This window comes from Protopterus annectens, chromosome 8.part0 (genome assembly GCF_019279795.1).
Source record: "Protopterus annectens isolate FY-2018-M chromosome 8.part0, PAN1.0, whole genome shotgun sequence".
NCBI lineage: Eukaryota > Metazoa > Chordata > Ceratodontiformes > Protopteridae > Protopterus > Protopterus annectens.
Genome location: NC_056741.1, coordinates 1,477,253,176 through 1,477,271,419, shown reverse-complemented (window position 1 = coordinate 1,477,271,419; position 18,244 = coordinate 1,477,253,176). Strand labels below are relative to the sequence as shown.

Here is an 18,244-nt window from a genome sequence, read left to right as displayed (position 1 = left end):
CCTTATGAGGTATTTGCTTCCCACAAGTAATACAATTAGTAACTTTTTCTGAAATCGGTAAAAAGCAAGAAAAAGTTTCAACGGGTACTTAGCTTTAGTGAAGACTTCGGTTCTGAAACTCAAACTCGAATATTTCAGTAGTCGGCCAACCGGCACTTGCGAAATGCTTCTGCTTCGGGCACCACATGGCAAGAAAGACTAAAGAAAATGGCGTCGGCTGCATGTTTTATACAACCTGACGACCTGACGTCATGGAAGAGAAGACAGCAACCGAAGCAGGACCCAAGACTTTGTAATTCAGGCAGACTGAGGGCAACCTGCCAGCAGATTACCCAAATGTAATGACTGCAACAGTGAAACAAGAAGAACATCAGCTCCTGCCAAGGTTTCAGAGAGTTGGTTAATAAAATCCTTCTGAAGCCTGGTAAAGTGTGACAAATAGTTAAAAGACCTTATGGTGAAGGTCGATGAAGCAAAGACATGTTTCACTAGTCTGTCTATCGCCCGGGACTCATTGTTGGGTGGATGGACAGTTTGGCTCTCTTCTGCCAAATCTTTCTTAGTTGCAGCCACCACCACCACCACCATGGCATCTACTGGAAGACCTCGTGACCAATGGGGATGATCAGCTGGGGGAGATAAGATTTTATCAGGCCTCTGTGGTATCACTTTCAGGGTGTCAGGAGCCTTCCAAGTGCGCTGGACGATGAACTGGACAAGCTCATCGGCCAGCTGGGTAACCCAGGAGGTAGGGGGCCAGGCAGGAAAGGTTTGCAGGAATGTGGATTCCTCAGAGGAAGGATTAAAGGACTTCCAGTCACCCCTCTGTCTAAGGTTTTCGAGGATGTCACCAAAGGACACCTCATCAGAGGGTGACAATGGGGGCCCTTCCCCGTCATCAAAGTCCGTATCTTCAGTCAACGACTCCTCAGTGGAGTCCATGTGCTTCCTCTTGCATGACGCTTTACGTGGTACTTCCTCAGTGGGAGGTTCTGGGGAAGACTGCAAAAAAGGGGTTTCCTGAGAAGGAGAAACCAGAGGCCCTTGTGCCCGGTGTCCGATGGTTGTGGCTTGTAAGAGTTGCATCACAGAGGGGGGAGAGGACTCTGACATGTGGGGATTGCCAGTGGAGGCAAGTGCCCTCCCTATGGCTTGGAAGGCCAGCCCGCCCAAGGAGGGATGGGAGCCTGGAACCGAGCACGACAACCTCGGAACCGGGGGCACACCCCAGCCTGACGAGTCGACCCCCAGACCAGGAGTCTCAAGAGGACTGTAAAGCATGAGAGAGGGAGGATTCTTGGAGGGTGCCATAGAAAAAAATCAGCGTGGAACCAAGAATGACCTCCCCCACGGCACAGCCACTGGCCTGAGAAGAGCCCAATGCCCAGTGCACCGAGGGACACAAGGATGACTCCGGTTCCAGAGTGAGATCCACTATTAGAGTTGGAAGAAGGGAAGCTGCTGTCGGAGTAATGTGCTTTGATACTTGGGTGGACGTCGAAGGAGGAGTGTACGTTGGAGTTTGAGGGAATATAGTTTCACCTGAGGGAGGGAACATGGACTTTGACGGGTGAAAAAGACCTCTGGCTACAAGCAACTGGTCAACAAGCCGCAACACATCTTGCTCAGAGTTGGTCCTGGTCGACCTCATAGAGAAACCTGAGGACGATTCTGGCCTTTCTACAAAAGGACTATATTGGCTACCAACAAATGGATCCAAGGAAGGAGAGTACTTGGTCCATGCTAATTCAAGAGGTGCAGAGCCCGGAACCAAGGAAGTATGCACTAAAGAAAATGGTGTGGAAGTAGTCTGCACCAACGTCAGCACCATAGAAGTTGAAAGTGTCTGCACCATAAAAACAAGTGTCTGCACCAATGGGTACTGTGCTGTCGAGGAAAGTGTCTGCACCACTAACAAAAACGGTGCTGAAAAGGACTGCACTGAAGAACATGTCAGTGCCGAAAGTGTCTGCACTGTGGAGGACAATAATGTCATACTCGGAGCCAAAGCGGATTGTACCAACGGTGCCAAAGGGGCTGTACCTGCATGGACGGTGCCAGTAAGGGCTGCGACGGAACTGTCAGAGCCGCAATTGTCTGCACCAGGAACTCCGGTGCTGGTGTCGATAAGGAGGACATGGCTGGAGCCAGAATCAGCTGGGGTAGTGCCGAGCCTGGATCCGACAGGGTCAAATGTGGCAGCGCTGAAGTAGTAGTCAATTTCACCTTCTTATGAGTCGACTCCCTAAGCTCTCCAGAGGGAGATGAAGGGAGCAACCTCGATGAGGAAGAGGAAGAATGCCTCTTACAGGGTTTAGCAGGATGGGGTGTGCCCTCTGACCCAGAAATAGCCTCACAGAAAGGAGATTTGAGAAGAACTTTCAAGATTAATTTGTTCTTTCTCTCGTTAAGAGTTCTGGTCGAAAAATTTCTACAAATCCCACATGGGGGATCCACAGTAAGGTGGGAGACAATTAGACAACAGACACAAGTCATGGCCATCGGAAATCAGTAACTTACAGCCGCAATCCTTACACTGCTTAAAACCAACACTTCTTTTCTTATCCAACATAATGATGTGTAGAAGAAGAACAGTACCAAAAAGAAGAGGAAAGGCTACCCAAAAGGGTAAGAAGAGAGAAGGAAGAAGGATTACCAATGATGGTAAGGAAGAATTACCTCAAAGGTAAGAAAAGGGTAATAAAGAGAAATAGACTAAAGGGAGAGAGTCGTAAGGATACGATTGGCTAGGAGAATAATACCAGAAACTGTTTGAAAAACTTTAAAGTAGAAACGATATACAAAACTTTCAAAAAATTAGACACTTAGCTGAAGAGAGTGGCTTGACACGGCTGTACAGCAACGTGGCAAATGAGATCTGAGGTAACAGGGAGCACAGCATTTTGGGTAGGACCTTGACTCGAAAATTTTTGGTTGACGCGAGCTTGATATTTGGCCGGCTTGGTTCCGAGGACGGAACCAATAACCCATCAGTAAGGAATGAACGAAGATTAACAACATCAGATTAATTACTGGTTAATTTTTCTTTTCCAAAATGTAAGAATGAAAACACTTGTAATATATATCTACAGTTAATTCTAAATCTAAAAAGTGTACAACATCTCCCTAACCACCAATGATAAAATTAAGAAAACCTATACTTTAATTAATATTTCAAAAAAAGATGAAAAACTCTTGATGAATTCCATTCCAAATGAAAAAATAAATCATTGATAAAAACCCTGTATAATGACACTGTCTGAAACCCTTTATCTTTGCAAGGATTTCTTTCTTCTACCAATGGGCACCCATAGCTACTCCTTAAAGTTTGAGACATATAATTTTTAAACATTAAAAAACAAAACACACAGTATTAATTTTAACATTGTCAATTTTAGTATATTTACCTAAATATGATCTAATGAATTCAATGCCTACTTGATGGACAATACTGGTATATTGGGATTCTGCATCCAACATGAACTAAAACGTATTATTACCTGCAAATTTGTATTTAAACAACTCATTTAAAAGCCAACAGTCATGAATATAAAATTCTGTGTCCTGAACTAAAGGATTCAAAACTCCATCCAAACTGGTCTAAAAGGAGGATCACTCTCATTATTGTGTAACTTAGGTATCACAAACACTTTACCAATAGCTGGATGCTCTATTAGAAAAAAATGTTATTCCTCCACACTAATACATTTTGCTCCAATAAATCCAGTAAGTGATGGTCTATAAATCTAAATTGTCTTAATATATCAATTTTAGTAATAGTTCTGTAACGTGTTATATTAGAAAGATTTTATTTCATTTTTGAAACATTTTTTTTTGCAGTCCATTACCACTAACCCATTGCCTTTGTCAGCTTTCATAATAAGCAACTTACTACAGCTACTTAGATCTTGCAACACTTTAAATTCCACTTCTGTTAACTTGAACCACTTATTTTATTACTGGATTCATTTTATAAAGAAAATGGACAACCCTCTGACAACCATTTAAGAATGTTTGCAAACTTGGTTCCAATTGTAAGGTTTCTTTTCCACTAAACAATCTTCCCTTTTATCAACCCATTTAGCTTCATGGAAAACATACTTCAAAATTAATTTAAAAAGTCTAATGTCTATTAATATATCTACCAGGTTTGCCAATTGAACAGGAATAAATGTGAGTCCCTTATTTAATACATTCAGATGGGACAGTATCAGTTACAATTCACTGAGGTTAAAAACAGAATAGAGGCATTTTATCTCCATCATCCCCTTCCTCTCCATCTCTCCCAATGTCTTCCTGAAGTTTTTGTTCTCCTGTTCAACATTCCACTGTTCTGTCTGGGACAGCTTAAGAAACTGATATTATTTTGTCCATGTGATGTACTTCCTTGATTGTTGCTTGTATTACCCCCCTTTCACTCTCTCTATCTTGATTATTCAACCTTCGTTCTGTAATGGGATAAAATCAGTCTCTTCAAAAACTGGATACAAATTATCACAGTCTACTGCTGAGCAATATTCATCCTGATGAACACAGTTATTTCTCTTATTACTCCTGAATGAACAGTTTTTATAAGGTACGCCTGTTTATTTTTATATGACTCAGCATCCCTAGCCAGTTTTTATTTTTCCTGGCTATAACAGTGACAGTGTGTCTGGGGATTTTGACCAAATACTACTGTATAAAGTTTAAAAGTGAGGGAGGCAGTCATGTTTCTTAATTGCTGCCTCATTATGGAAAATTAGGGCTGGGCGTCGAGCTGGCACCTTGGCACCATAAAATTCTACTGCCAATCATTAGCAGACCAGAGTTCCGCTGTGGCGAACCCTAACCGTGAAAAGCCGAAAGAAGAACGACAAAGTACAGTTGTGTACACTTGCCATAAATGTAGATGTTCAAGTGCATTCACTGTTGCAGTCATTACATTTGGGTAATCTGCTGGCAGGTTGTCCTCAGTTGGCCTGATTAACAAAGTCTTGGGTCCTGCATCGGATGATGTCCTTTCTTCCATGACGTCAGGTTGTCAGGTGTATAAAACATGCAGCCGACACCATTACATCAGTTTTTCTTGCCCCCCAAATGGGGAGCAAAATATATATATATATATATATATATATATATATATATATATATATATATATATATATATACAATTAGAAACACAAAACTATATCTCCAAACAAAAGCAAATACACCAAAAAAACTTTTAAGCATAGTAAAAGAAAGAAGAGGCATAGTAAAAGGAAAACAGGAGGCTGGAGGGAGGGTAAGCAGGACTGCAACAGTGAATACACTCGAACATCTACATTTGTGTAAGTGTACACAACTGTACTATGTTCATCGTGTTTCACTGTTGCAGTCATTACATTTGGGTGGATTTATACAGCATTAGGAACAGCTATAAGGCCCTGCAAAACAGAAGTGGCAAAGCCAGCTCTGGATTTAGAGAAAATTGATAAGTGATAATGCTTGGTGAAAGTATGAACTGAACTCCAGGTAGCAGCTTCCAGAATATCCCTGGTAGGAACACCTCTGAGAAAGTCTGCTGAAGTAGATGCAGCCCTGGTGGAATGAGATCTGATCCCCTGGGGGACAGGTTTTCCATGGTGCTTATAACAGAAATGAATACAATGGCTTATCCATTTAGAAATAGTTTGCTTTGAAATACCATTCCCCTCTGCCCCTGCAGCAAATGCTACCAGCAGTTGGTCAGATTTTCTTTGAGATTTAGTCCTGTCCAAGTAGAATCTAAGTTGTCTGTGTACGTCCAATGAATGCAGAATCCGCTCTCCCTTGTTCTGTGCATTGGTAAAGAAAGTTGGCAAATGAATGGACTGATTAAGAGCCACACTGGATACCACTGGACTGGTCCTGAGTGACACCATGTCTGCATGAAAGATGATGAAAGGCTCCACTGCCATAAGGGCCTGTAATTCATATATCCTTCTAGCTGAAGTGATTGCTAAAAGGAAGGCTGTTTTCCAGTAAATAAATTTTAAGTCTGCGGTTGCAGCTGGCTCGAAAGAAGGTAGAGTGAGTTTCTCCAACACAAAGTTAAGGTCCCAGGCAGGGGTTGGTGCTCTCCTGGGTGGTCTCAAGTTTTTGGCCCCTCTAATATACTGCTTTAAAAGAAGATGAGAGAAGGGGAGGGTCTGTGTTGCAATGAGCTGAAATGGCTGAGGCATGGATTTTTATGGAAGAAAAAGACAGTCCCTTGTGAAGCATCTCAGTTAAGTATTGCAAAATCTGAGGTAAATTGGGCACTGCTGTGCTCATCCCTTGAGATTGATTCCAGGCAGAGAATCTTTTCCATTTGTCAGCATAAGATTTTTTAGTACTAGGTCTTCTCGTCTCCAAAATAACATCCATCACAGGTTTGCTGAGGGATGCTAAGAGGGAATTTAAATGGTTAGCCAAGCTGCAAGATTCAAAGTTTAGAGCTGAGGGTGCATAATTTGGTTCTCCTGCTGAGACAGTAAGGAAGGTGTCTGAGGCAGGTGCCACAGAGAAATATGTGACACACTGTGCAGGAGTGGGTACCAGTGTTGGCGAGGCCAGTCTGGAGCAATCAAAATCATTTTTGGTTTGTCCTGTTTGACTTTTAAAAGAACTTTGGAGAGCAAAGGCAGAGGGGGAAAGGCATAGACTTATAGGTTTTTCCAGCTGAAGGACAGAACATCCACTTTCCAGACTTTTTTGTGATGAGTGAGCATCCACTTTCCAGGCTTTTTTGTGATGAGTTCTTGTGCAAAATTTGTCCAACTGGTAGTTCTGGAGTGAGGCAAAGAGATCTACATCTGGGCACCACCACTGGCACGTCAACAAATTGAAAATCTGTGGTTCCAGTTTCCATTCATGAGGGTCCATGAGATTTCTGTTTAGTTTGTCTGCCAGGCCATTCTGCTTTCCTGGCAGGAATTGAGCTTGTAGTTGCACTTGGTAGCTCAAGGCCGTGTTCCACAATGCCATGGCTAGTCTGCATAGGGTGTAGAAATGTGTACCCCCTGCTTGTTTATGTACCACATAACTGTGGTGTTGTCCGTCTTTATCAGTAAATGTCCTAGATGAAGGTAGCCCTTGAAGGCTGTCAGTGCATTCTGTACAGCTAGCATTTCTTTTTGATTGATATGAAGGTGCATTTGATTTGGGCTCCATTTGCCCTGAATGCACTTCCCTGCCAGATGAGCCCCCCATGCATAGTCTGATGCATCTGTAGTTAGGGTTTGTTTTGGTGGCAGGCCTCTGCCCACCATAGGAACTCTAGGTGCAGGCCAGGAATGATAGGAATCATTGTTTCCAGGCTGTGACAATGTTGACTCCATAAACTTTTTAAGTACCACTGAAGTTTCCTCATATGCAGTCTTGCATATGGAATTAGAAGAATGTAAGAGGTCATGAAACCCAAGGCTTGCAGTATTTGCCTTGCAGATAGCAGGGTTTTTGTGGCCAACTGTTTGGAGTAAGTTACCAAATGAATTTGCTTTTCTGGCGTAAGGAAAGCCATCTGGGCAGTTGTATTCAAGCTTGCACCCAGGAATGTAATTTTTTGAGAGGGTACCAGTTGAGATTTCTTTTAGTTTATGGTGTACCCTTGACAGGTTAGAACTCTTTTTACAAATGCCAGATGTTTTAGAAGAATGGCCTGGTTTTCTGCCTGTATTAGACAGTCGTCCAGGTATGGATATATTTGAATATTTCTTTGCCTGCAAAATGCAATTACTGGTGCCAGGCACTTTGTGAATACCTTGGGTGCAGTAGATAAGCCAAAGGGCAGTGCAGAGAACTCATAATGCATACAGCCTGCTTTGAATCAAAGGAATCTTCTGCAAGATTCCCTGATTGGGATATGCGAGAGTTGCCAACCAGGCATCCTTGCCTAGCATAGGAAGTAACTGGTGAAGAGTCAGCATCTTGAATTTCGGAATGTCCAGGAAGGTGTTTAGAGTAGACAGGTTCAGAATTGGACGCCATGATTTGTCTTTTCTGGGTACCAGGAAAAGTCTGGAATAGAAACCTTGTCCCTTTTCCTCTTCTGGTACTAGTTGAATAGCCCCCATGTTTAGGAGGGAAAGTACTTGTTTCTGTGCCTTTGCCCACTGATTTGGGGGCAGGTCTGGCCACCTGTCTGGAGTTGGCAGTGTGTGGAAATGAAATCCATATCCGTGGGACACTATATTTAAAACCCATTTGTCCTGGGTTATAAGTTGCCAGTTTCTTGAATGAAGAGCCAGTTTCTCCCCCAAAGGGTAGGCTAAGAGGCAAGTGCTTGGTAATTTCAAAGGGAAGTCATTGAGCCTGTTTACCATAGGTGGTGCCTTGTTGTTTCCAGATTTGGAAGTGGAAGCACCCCATTGCTTAGTTCTGAAAGTCCCTTGGGACTGAAACCTGATGCTTTTGGAATGTCTGGGTGTGGCCACAGTGGCTTTGGAGAAAGCTGGAAAGGACCAGTTCTTAGTAGGCCAATGCCTACTAAATGTAGGAGGTTGCACTTGTAAGAAATCTTTCACAGTTTGCATAGATTTAGCTTTATCTTCCATCTTTTTTAGAACATCTTCAACCTTATTGTCAAATAGGTGGTCCTGGTGTGAAGGAGCATCCAAAAGTTTTGCTTTAACATGATCAGGCAGAGATTGTTCCTTAAGCCAAGCATGCCTTCTAAGCACAGACGCAGTAACAGCAGCCCTACAATCAAAACCACATTGCAAAGTATGCTTGCCAACTTGCTCAGCTGAATGCAATAAATCCTGCAAATCTTTATTCTCCACACAGTCAGAAATCAACATCATTGTCTGTTTAAGCAGTCCCATGATATGCTGTTGATATTTTAGCATATGAAATTGACAGTTTAAAGCCCCGATTGCTAAGGTCAATGAAATATAAACCTTTTTACCCCATCTATCCAACACCCTGGAGTCTCTATCAGAAGGGGTAGGATTTTTTGCAGTAGAAGCCTTAATGCCCTTGGGCCCCTGAGAAATGGTTTCAGGATTTGCAACAGGATTTTTGAAAAGGAATTTGTGGGATCAGTAACCCTGTAGTACCTGTCTGGTTTACTAGGGGCTGGAGGAAAGGAATCAGGAGCCATACTGGATTCCAAAAACACATCAACAACATGTAGTACAGGAGGTATAGCCAAAGGCCTATGCTGAGGAAGAAGAAAGAAATCCCTAAGCCTCTTTTTGGGTTCAGAGAAATCATAGCTTTCCCAGTGGAAATGCTCCGTTAGGGAATGTAAAGTTTCCCCAGAAGAGAAATCCTCAGGGGGAGAAGCTGAGGGAATGGAGTCCTCTGCATCAGAGTCCTCATAAGTAGGTATGGACAAATCCAGATAATTAGAAGAGTCAGAAGAAACAGAGTCCTGTTCAGAAGATTCATAATCAAACTCAATCCTAGGCCTCTTGGGGGGGGGGGGGGTTGACTACCCTTGATTAGAGTAATTAAATCTTCAGCCATTTTGATCATTTGTTTTTTAGACATAGGGGCCTGAACATGTGGCCTGGGCGTCAGATTTTTAGACATAGATCAAAATTTAGGCCTTAGCACTGAAGTTGGAGTCAATCTAATATGCAAGTCTGTAGCCTGAATACACCCTCAGAAGCTAGTGCCTGCTCAGTGGCTCCGGACCCATCCAAGGTAGAGACATCCACGGGTTCCATATGTGAAGTATCTCGCGGCATACTGGACTCCGAATGGGTCTCAGTAGAGGCCTTTGAATCAGAAGTTGCAAGTACCAGGGGCTGCGAAAGCACCTCACTGAGTACCGGCGAACTGGCGACTGGCTTAGGAGAAGCGTCGTCGGCAGTGTTGGACCTGAATGGCCTGTCTCTGTCTTTTTCTTTGCGTTTTTCAGTATTCCGGTAATCAGATGGCTAACCAACATCATTTCTGGATAATTAAAACGAGAACCGAAATATTTTGAAGCAAAAATGTACCGATGATGGATAGTGCATTGATTAAATAAAGCACAAAACAGAAAGCAAGGTATGTCATGGTCAGGGCCTAGGCAAGCAATACAGTACAAATGAAAATCCTTATGAGGTATTTGCTTCCCACAAGTAATACAATTATTAACTTTTACTGACATCGGTAAGGAGCAAGAAAAAGTTTCCCCAATGGGGTACTTAGCTTTTAGTTGAAGACTTCGGTTCTGAAACTCGAAAATGAAAATTTCAGGAGTCGGCCGACCTGCACTTGCGAACTGCTTCTGCTTCGGGCACCGTGCGGCAAGAAAGACTGATGTAATGGCGTTGGCTGCATATTTTATACCCCTGATGACCTGACGTCATGGAAGAAGGGACAGCATCTAACGCAGGACCCAAGACTTTGTTAATCAGGCCGACTGAGGGCAACCTGCCAGCAGATTACCCAAATGTAATGACTGCAACAGTGAAACATGATGAGCATCAACACACTTATATTGGGGATAAAGACAAACTTGTTAACAGCTTCCCTAGCATGAGACCAATCATAATAGTGCTTGGGGATGGCTAAGCAGTTTTACAATCATGTCTCTCTCTCTATGTACCAACAACAGGCAGCGTCAGCTGGCAGGAACAATGGCAGAAGGTAAAACAGCTTTGTTTCTGCCTGCAGTCCATGCCTCTCAACTGTCCTTCAATTTGTCTCGCAAAATATTTTACATTTTCTGGTAAATCTATGAGGATTATAATCACTTATCAATGCCAGACAGAGTTCAATACTCCTTATTGTTCAGAACACACCTACTGATGCAAAACATGCTGTTCTATTAACTTTTAGGCAAATAAGAGCAATATTAAAAAATGTCTCTTAATTTTGATTCTTTATTCCATCCTTATGTTTGGATTTTCCAGAATTCTTAAGCAAAGATGCTGAAATGTGTGCTGCTGTCTATCTGACAGCACAAAGTACTTTACTGGCTTTCAAAGCCAGTAAAAGATCAGGTTACCAGTCATAAACCTTCATTATGTGTTCTCAACATGGAAGCCAATATCCAGCTCTCTAGCTTCATTCTTAAAGTGAATGCCTTGGCATCCATGTCTCAAACATATAATATGCCATTTATAGTCACAGACCTAATCATAATCCTACATATTTACATGAGACAACCGATGAGGTTTTAGTACAGTAAACTACATCAACTCAAGCAATATCTATGTTTTGAGTGATAACAGCACTCAAGTACAACAATCATTATATAGCTTTCCACCCATAAGTCATTTATATCAAATGGTCAGGCTAAAACAACTGGGTTCACTGACTTTACTTTATCCAGATTTGTTAAAGCAGTCACACTTATTTGCTTCCATTATATGCTCTTATTTCTGCACTGTATAACAATTCTGAAATTGAGAAGTAAATGGCCTATAAGTTTCTTTAAACAAATCAAGACCTAGTTTTGCTCTTCCTTCCTGAATATGAAATAATGTTATCAGTTAGCTGTCCAAATTATGCCACATGTCATTAAAGCATGCACACAGTAGCCTGACCCTAACATCTTCATTCTAGGACTCTGTTCAGAAACAAATTCATGTGGTATTTGGCTGCCTAGAGTAAAAATAAACTTTCTGATTGTTTTATCTATGTCGCTTTTAGCTATCCAGGTATGAATTGTACACAGTGACTTGTATTTACTTTGGAATTAACCTAGACTTGTATGAGGATCTCTTTCCATTTTTACAGTTTTACATTATTTCAGTTTTGCATTGAAATAGTAGGTATACCGTTTCATTTTCATTGCAGTTTGAGTTCATTACATTGAAGGTTTTAACCTGCTATTGGTTTGCTGATAAATTATCTTATAAAGCTTAGTTTGTTATATCAGGACAGCTCGGGTGGCTCATTTCATATTCTGGATTCATGCTAACTGTGCTGCTTAAGATACATCTAATACTACTTGTCTGATATGAAGAATATGTTGCCTAGAAGAGATGAAGGGTTATTTCCTTTGCCTGTTACTCATTACTTCTTTTTTTTGGAAGCTCAAGTGTTTGTTAAGCCCCATAAATGCAAACTAAATTATTTATAAAGTACAATACTGCAATTAGTTATTCACCATTATAAATCTTTACCATTTTAGTGGGTTTGCAAATGTGTTTCCTTTGTTTTATTCTACTGCTTTAAGTAGGTAAGCAGCATTAAATAGTTGGCATTTATCATGGAAGTTATTGCTCTTAAGATAGCCATTTTCATCATTACAGAAACATTAACACTATATAAATTTAAGCATTTCTCCTGGACATCTACAATATATGCAATTTCTCCATACCGTTTGCCAGTTTTTTATTTTCTTTTCTTTTCTTGGCTCTGTCTCGTGCATCCTTCTCCAGAAGTGCTAGTAAATAATCTGCAAAAAAAGAAAGAATGAGAAAAAAAAAAAGAATGGTAGTTACCACAAAACTCATCCTTCAAATGGTTAAGCAATGATTTGGCCTAGATGTTTCAGACGATGTGCAGTAATACCTATATCCTGAAGTATTTCTTATTGTGATTCCCACAGCCTCTGTTTGCCTACTTACTGATTCTAAACAAGTCACTTGACCAGACATTGCTCAATGGCCACCTATGTAAAGGGCCTGTTATGTCCAGTGGACTTAACCAGTTAACATTTGTTTTCATTAGTCAGTCTTCAGGTCCTCTGATACATAATTGATGTATCTGTCTGTAGTGCCATTGAGCCAGAAATGACTTTCTGAACTGTAGAAATAGCGGGACAGATAAATCTTGAGTGACTAGAAACAATATTGTTCATCTAAACATGAGTATTTGGAAAGACTGCTATTGTATTACCCCACAGGAGAGAAGAGAGCTATATAGTGGGGTAATATCAAAGGTCATACAGATGAGCTGTGCTGCTTCCATGAAAGCATGTACATATGACAATCATTTGTCAATCACGGGGTCTACAGGGTACTCAACTCAATCTCTGTGCAGGTGTACCTTTAGAGACTATTTACATTTTTTCTAATTGCACAACTGCAGAAAAAAAGCTCTAAAACGTGTGGGCTATAAAAAGATGTTACTCCAGTACTTTGAGCAGAGCTATCTATAAGAGTCCTGAAGGCTAGAAAACAATATATACGACGAAGAATAGAATCCGATTCTCTTTTCTTCCATCCAGTCCAAATGAAAATCATGTAGCTGTCTGCTCTGGGTACCTCATATTCCAGAAGCAAAAGTAACTAAAATGTGAACTAATGATGCTTTCAGACTGCAGTACAGAGAAGGTCTCCATTACAACAGAGACAGAGAGCTATAGAAACAGATATAGCTGAAGTCCTTGGATCCTAAAAAAAAAAGAGGCAAATCATAATGGCTTGCTGCAGACAGCTTGAAAATAATAAAAGTGGACGAGATGGGGTTCCATGCACTAAAAATTCAGTTGAGGCCTGCTGGTTCCATGCACTAAAAATTCAGTTGAGGCCTGCTGTATAAACACTAACAGTGTAGTGAAAAACAATTCCTGCTAACTGTCTAGATCCCTGTTCTAAGATAACAATACATTAAGGAGTTTTTTTTCTGCACTCTTGTGGTAGAAGTGTGCTGATCTAACCCAAGTTGGATTGCTGGTGGAAGGCTTATTGTGTGCTTTCCTAATTGGTAGTTAGCTTAAAACTTGTTTCTCTTTGCTTGCATTTAAGCCATGCTGCTCTTCTTGCAGCAGTGATTAGCAGTGCCCTGTAAAGACTCAAAAAGCCTTGAAGCTCAATTTTTCCCTAAACAGCTGTCAGTGAAACCCTTCCAAGCTTTTCTGCTGCTCTAGGAGCAACTCAATTGTATACCGAGCACTGTTGCCTTACTGATCAAACTTAGCCTACACAACGTATAGGTTCCTCTTGCAATCTCGGAGTTACCAGCACAATCTTGTCAAATTAACCTATTCCTTTCCCTAATAAAACATAAAATAAGAACCTGCTGTCATGGGCAGCCAGTTTCCTATCATCTCTCTGGCCAGCCTGATGGACATGGGCATCTTGAGGCAATGTAACAATTGTATGTATACTGACAGCAACATACTCTTACAAACAAATATTTTGAGAGATGCAGTTACACTATGAAAATGGTGGCAAGACTCTCACATAAGAACAAATTCAATGTCAAACAGGGTGTTTGCAAACACACATCATTCCCACACTAAATAAGGACATGGCACATAAACCCACATATGTGGAAGTACTCACTTGTAACTTTCCAAATGATCAGAGTCCTCCCAAATGGAAAACATTTACAAAGCACAATGCAAAAACAACCACAACAAATAACACACACACCAGTGCCTTAACAAGTCCATAAGGTGCAACACCACAAAACCTTATGTAATGGTCATAGGAAACTCCATAGTGAGACACATGGATGTTCTTCTCACCAGGCTGGATAAGGAGCAGGTTACGGTTAGCTCTCTGTTAGGTGCCAGGATCCATCAAGTCACTCAAACACTCAGGTCACTCAACCACAAGTACCAGTATTAGTCTGTCATAGTTCATGTTGGGTGAACCTGCGGTGGTGGTGCTGCAGTAGCGGTGTCACCTCACAGTAAGACGCTGTCCGGTTCAATTCCCAGCTAGAGCGTCTTCTGCATGGAGACATGCGTGAATGGGCGTACCTTCGTTGAAGGTTGTGTGTCAGGCCTGGCAAGCCGGTACGTAAAAATCAACTGCCAATCATTAGCGGACCGGAGTTCCGCTGTAGCGACCCCTAACCGGGAAAAGCCGAAAGACACAAACAAGACACAAACAAGTTTATGTTGGGGTGAATGACTTGAGACATACCTGTCTTGTCTATGTGAAGAGAAACATGACTGAGCTCTTAGATTGTGTGTCACAGGCAGGTATAGGCCTAACCTTAAGCAGCATTCTACCTTCTCCAAAGGTGATGCCACAATACGAACAAAAATGACTGACTTAAACTGGCTTAGGTTCTGGTGTCAGTCCAAGGGGATCCAATATCTGTCAGCCTGGAAAGACATTATCAACAGGTCACTTTGCCAGAGATGGTCTGCACCTGTCTCCTCTAGGCTTTCAGATACTAGCAAAGGCATTAGCCACCCCTACTGTGCCTTTTTTAGGCAGTGTCAAAATAAACAACCTCCTGATGAAACAAAATCCTCTCTAGATAAACTCATCAAGGTACTGATACTTAATGCTACGACTGTAAACGAGAAATTGCACTCCCTGAAAGCAATCCTCACCACGAAAGATGCTAACATCTGTGCAGTCACTGGGACATGGTTCAAAGCCACAGAAAGCACCCCAGCCATGCAGGGCTACAACACCTTCTATACATTTAGACCACAAACTGTGTGTGAAAGAACTGGAGGAGGAGGTGTATCCACCTTCATTAAGGACAAATTAACCTCATGACTGGTCAAACAGTACAACTCTCTCAAGCTACTCCATGTCCAATTAACTATAGGCAAAACTCCCTACCACATCATAGCTAGCTACAGGTCCCCCACCATGTACCAGGAAAAGCGTACCACACACCTGGATTTACTGGAGTCACTTGACATATAACCTAACACCTTATTCATGGGTGATTTTAATTATCCAACCATTTACTGGGAAACACACACAACAACAAACATGCTGGCTCAAAGATTCTTGGAATTTGTCAATGCAAATGCTTGGAAACAGCTAGTCAGCACTCCCACAAAGTGCTCAAATGTCCTCCCTTGTAAGATCAAACCATAAATCAGTCGTGTTCAATGTAATTATAAGGCCAGATACCCCATCAAGCTCAAAAACACTTAAGAATTTTTCCAAGACCACTAACCTCCTACTAAACAATTGTATAAGATGGTTCAAAGCCCCCTCAAAGACTGTCCTGTGCAGTGGTATATGCCAATGCCCTGTATAACCAATTTAGCAGTTAAAGAGAATCGGCTGTACCTGCCTGGATAAAAACAGGTTTTCCAAAAAACAAGCCATCCTGGTGGACCCCTAGTATAAACAGGCGACACAACAAGAAAGAAACTAATGTCCATAAACAAGAGGGAACTGGCTCAGAAGAGGAAGAAACCCCTCTCTAGCTTAAACAAATTAGAGATATTGTCAATTCCTCCAAAGCTAATTACAAAGCAAAAATAGCCTCCCTAGCTAAGGATAATAACAAGGCATTTTTAAACTAAATCTGAAAACTAAAATGGAATACCCAGCTATGCACCAAACTAGTTGTGGATGGCACCACCCATACTCAACTGGAGGTAATAGCCAACCTGCTAGCTGACAGATTTGGAGCACACTTCAACCACCAGTCATCCCCCAAAGTATAAAAAATAAAACGGACCACCAAGGTCAATTGCTCCACTTTATTTGGCCACACCAACCAAACTAAGCAAGCTCTTTTGCCGGATACCAACCAGTATCCGGCGAAAGCGCTTAGTTCATTTGGTTGGTGTGTCCAAATAAAGCGGAGCAATTGACCTTGGTGGTCCATTTTATTTTTTATTTTTTTGTTAGTTGTGCTTGGTCCTTGTGGACTGGCAGAGCTTTATTTATCCCCCAAAGTATACCTGCCACCATTCCTCAGTCTATCATCTGAAGAGAACAGGTAATCTCTGTGCTCTCCATGGCAAAAAACACAGCATCAATGGGACGAGACAACATCCCAGTTGCCTTTGAAACAACTTAAAACTTGGCCTAGAAGACCCACTTGGATCCCTGTTTAACCACAGTCTGTGAACTGGATATGTTTTGGCAGAATGGAGGACAGTAACAGTAAACCCTCAGCAGAAAGGGGGAACTTAAACTGATCCTGGGAATTACAGACCAATAAGCTTAACTAGCCTCATCTGCAAGGCCATAAAAAGAACCGTTATGTACCTTATCAACAATGACATATGTAATCTCAAAACTCTATACCTAACCCAGTTCAGATTTATTAAGGGTAGATCATGCCTTTTAACCCTGGTTGACTTCTCTGAGAAAGTCACCAAGGCCCCGGACAAGGGAAGAACAGTGCATACCATGTACTTTGACATAGCCAAAGCATTTGACACAATCCCCATCTCAAGTTTTACAGAGAAACTCTCCCAATTGAGAATTAACTCCTGTGTCACTAGATGAGTAGGCAACTGGCATGCCAGCAAGGCACATACTGTCAAAGTGGGTGACGTCACCTCTAGCAAAAGATAAGTCACCAGTGACGTACCAAAGGGTTTAGTTCTGGGCTTTACTGTTTATTCCTCAAACATCCAAGCAAATGCGGATGGCCTGCAGCTGGCCAAGTTCGCTGACAATTGCAAACTGGAAGCAATCATTGAGTCCCCAACAATGTTAACATACTGGAGAAAGGGTTAATGCAGACAAATTATTGGTGCCAAAGCCACAGATTAAAGCTAAATGCAAAAAAAAATGCATTATTATTCCCTCTGGGAAAGATGACATCCCTGTTAATTACATTATAGACAGCACCCCCCTAAGTGTAGACACAGTTGTACATGATCTGGGTACTCATGTTGATAGCAATCTGAACTTCGACCACTGTGTATTCACAGTGGTAATGTGGCACATCTCATAAGTAAAAGCAGCACATCTAGATCTAAGAATGTTATAATTTAGACCAATAATTGAGTACAATGTTCCCTTTTGCATGTTCCTCACCAGACATCAGCAACAGCTGGAGAGATCACAGAGGTTTCTCACCAAGAAAATACAGGGTACACAAAACAAGTCCTACACAGAAAGACTGAAAGTCCAGTCTCTGTATTCTGTCTCCTACAGGCTACTAAGTGTTGACCTGTGCCGGGTTTACATGGCAGTCTCTTACCCAGCCCTGATGATAATGCTACACATTCGTAAATCAAACTGAACAAGGGTCACTCACTCCAGGGAACTTAACCTAGCCTCTGACATTAACAGGTCATGCTGGAGAGATCAATACATCTCCCAGAGACTGCAGCTTCCAATTCATGTGAAACTGAGATCCTCCTTGACCCTCTTCAAATGAAACTTAGATCAATGGATGGATGGCAGCAAATTCACTCGTGGGGTGGTGCCCATGTCCCTCATGGACAGAGACAGTCTGTACTAATGACCACAGACTCTTACCTCTGTAAACTTTGCTGACCTAACCAATGACAATTAGGGCAACTCGGGATAAATATGGTTAGGCTTGTAAAGGCTCTAGGGTTGTTAGCCTAGTAACCTTCTATAAACCTATGAAGGCAAATTCAACAAAAGACATTCATTTAAATGCAAACTGATCCAAACACATGTTTTTCAGTGACAACCAGACTGAAACAAACAAAAACGTACTGGGCCTCCCT

At 41.8% G+C, this 18,244-nt stretch overlaps 1 protein-coding gene across 1 annotated transcript in view; it reads right to left on the bottom strand.

Annotated features, from left to right (window-relative positions):
• The window catches only part of TTC12 (tetratricopeptide repeat domain 12), a 1,640,087-nt gene that overhangs the window by 1,375,895 nt on the left and 245,948 nt on the right, over nt 1-18,244 (bottom strand). The window contains exon 4 of the mRNA XM_044081062.1: nt 12,248-12,325. Coding sequence (XP_043936997.1) covers nt 12,248-12,325 — 78 coding nt within the window. The remainder of the gene's footprint in view (nt 1-12,247; nt 12,326-18,244) is intronic.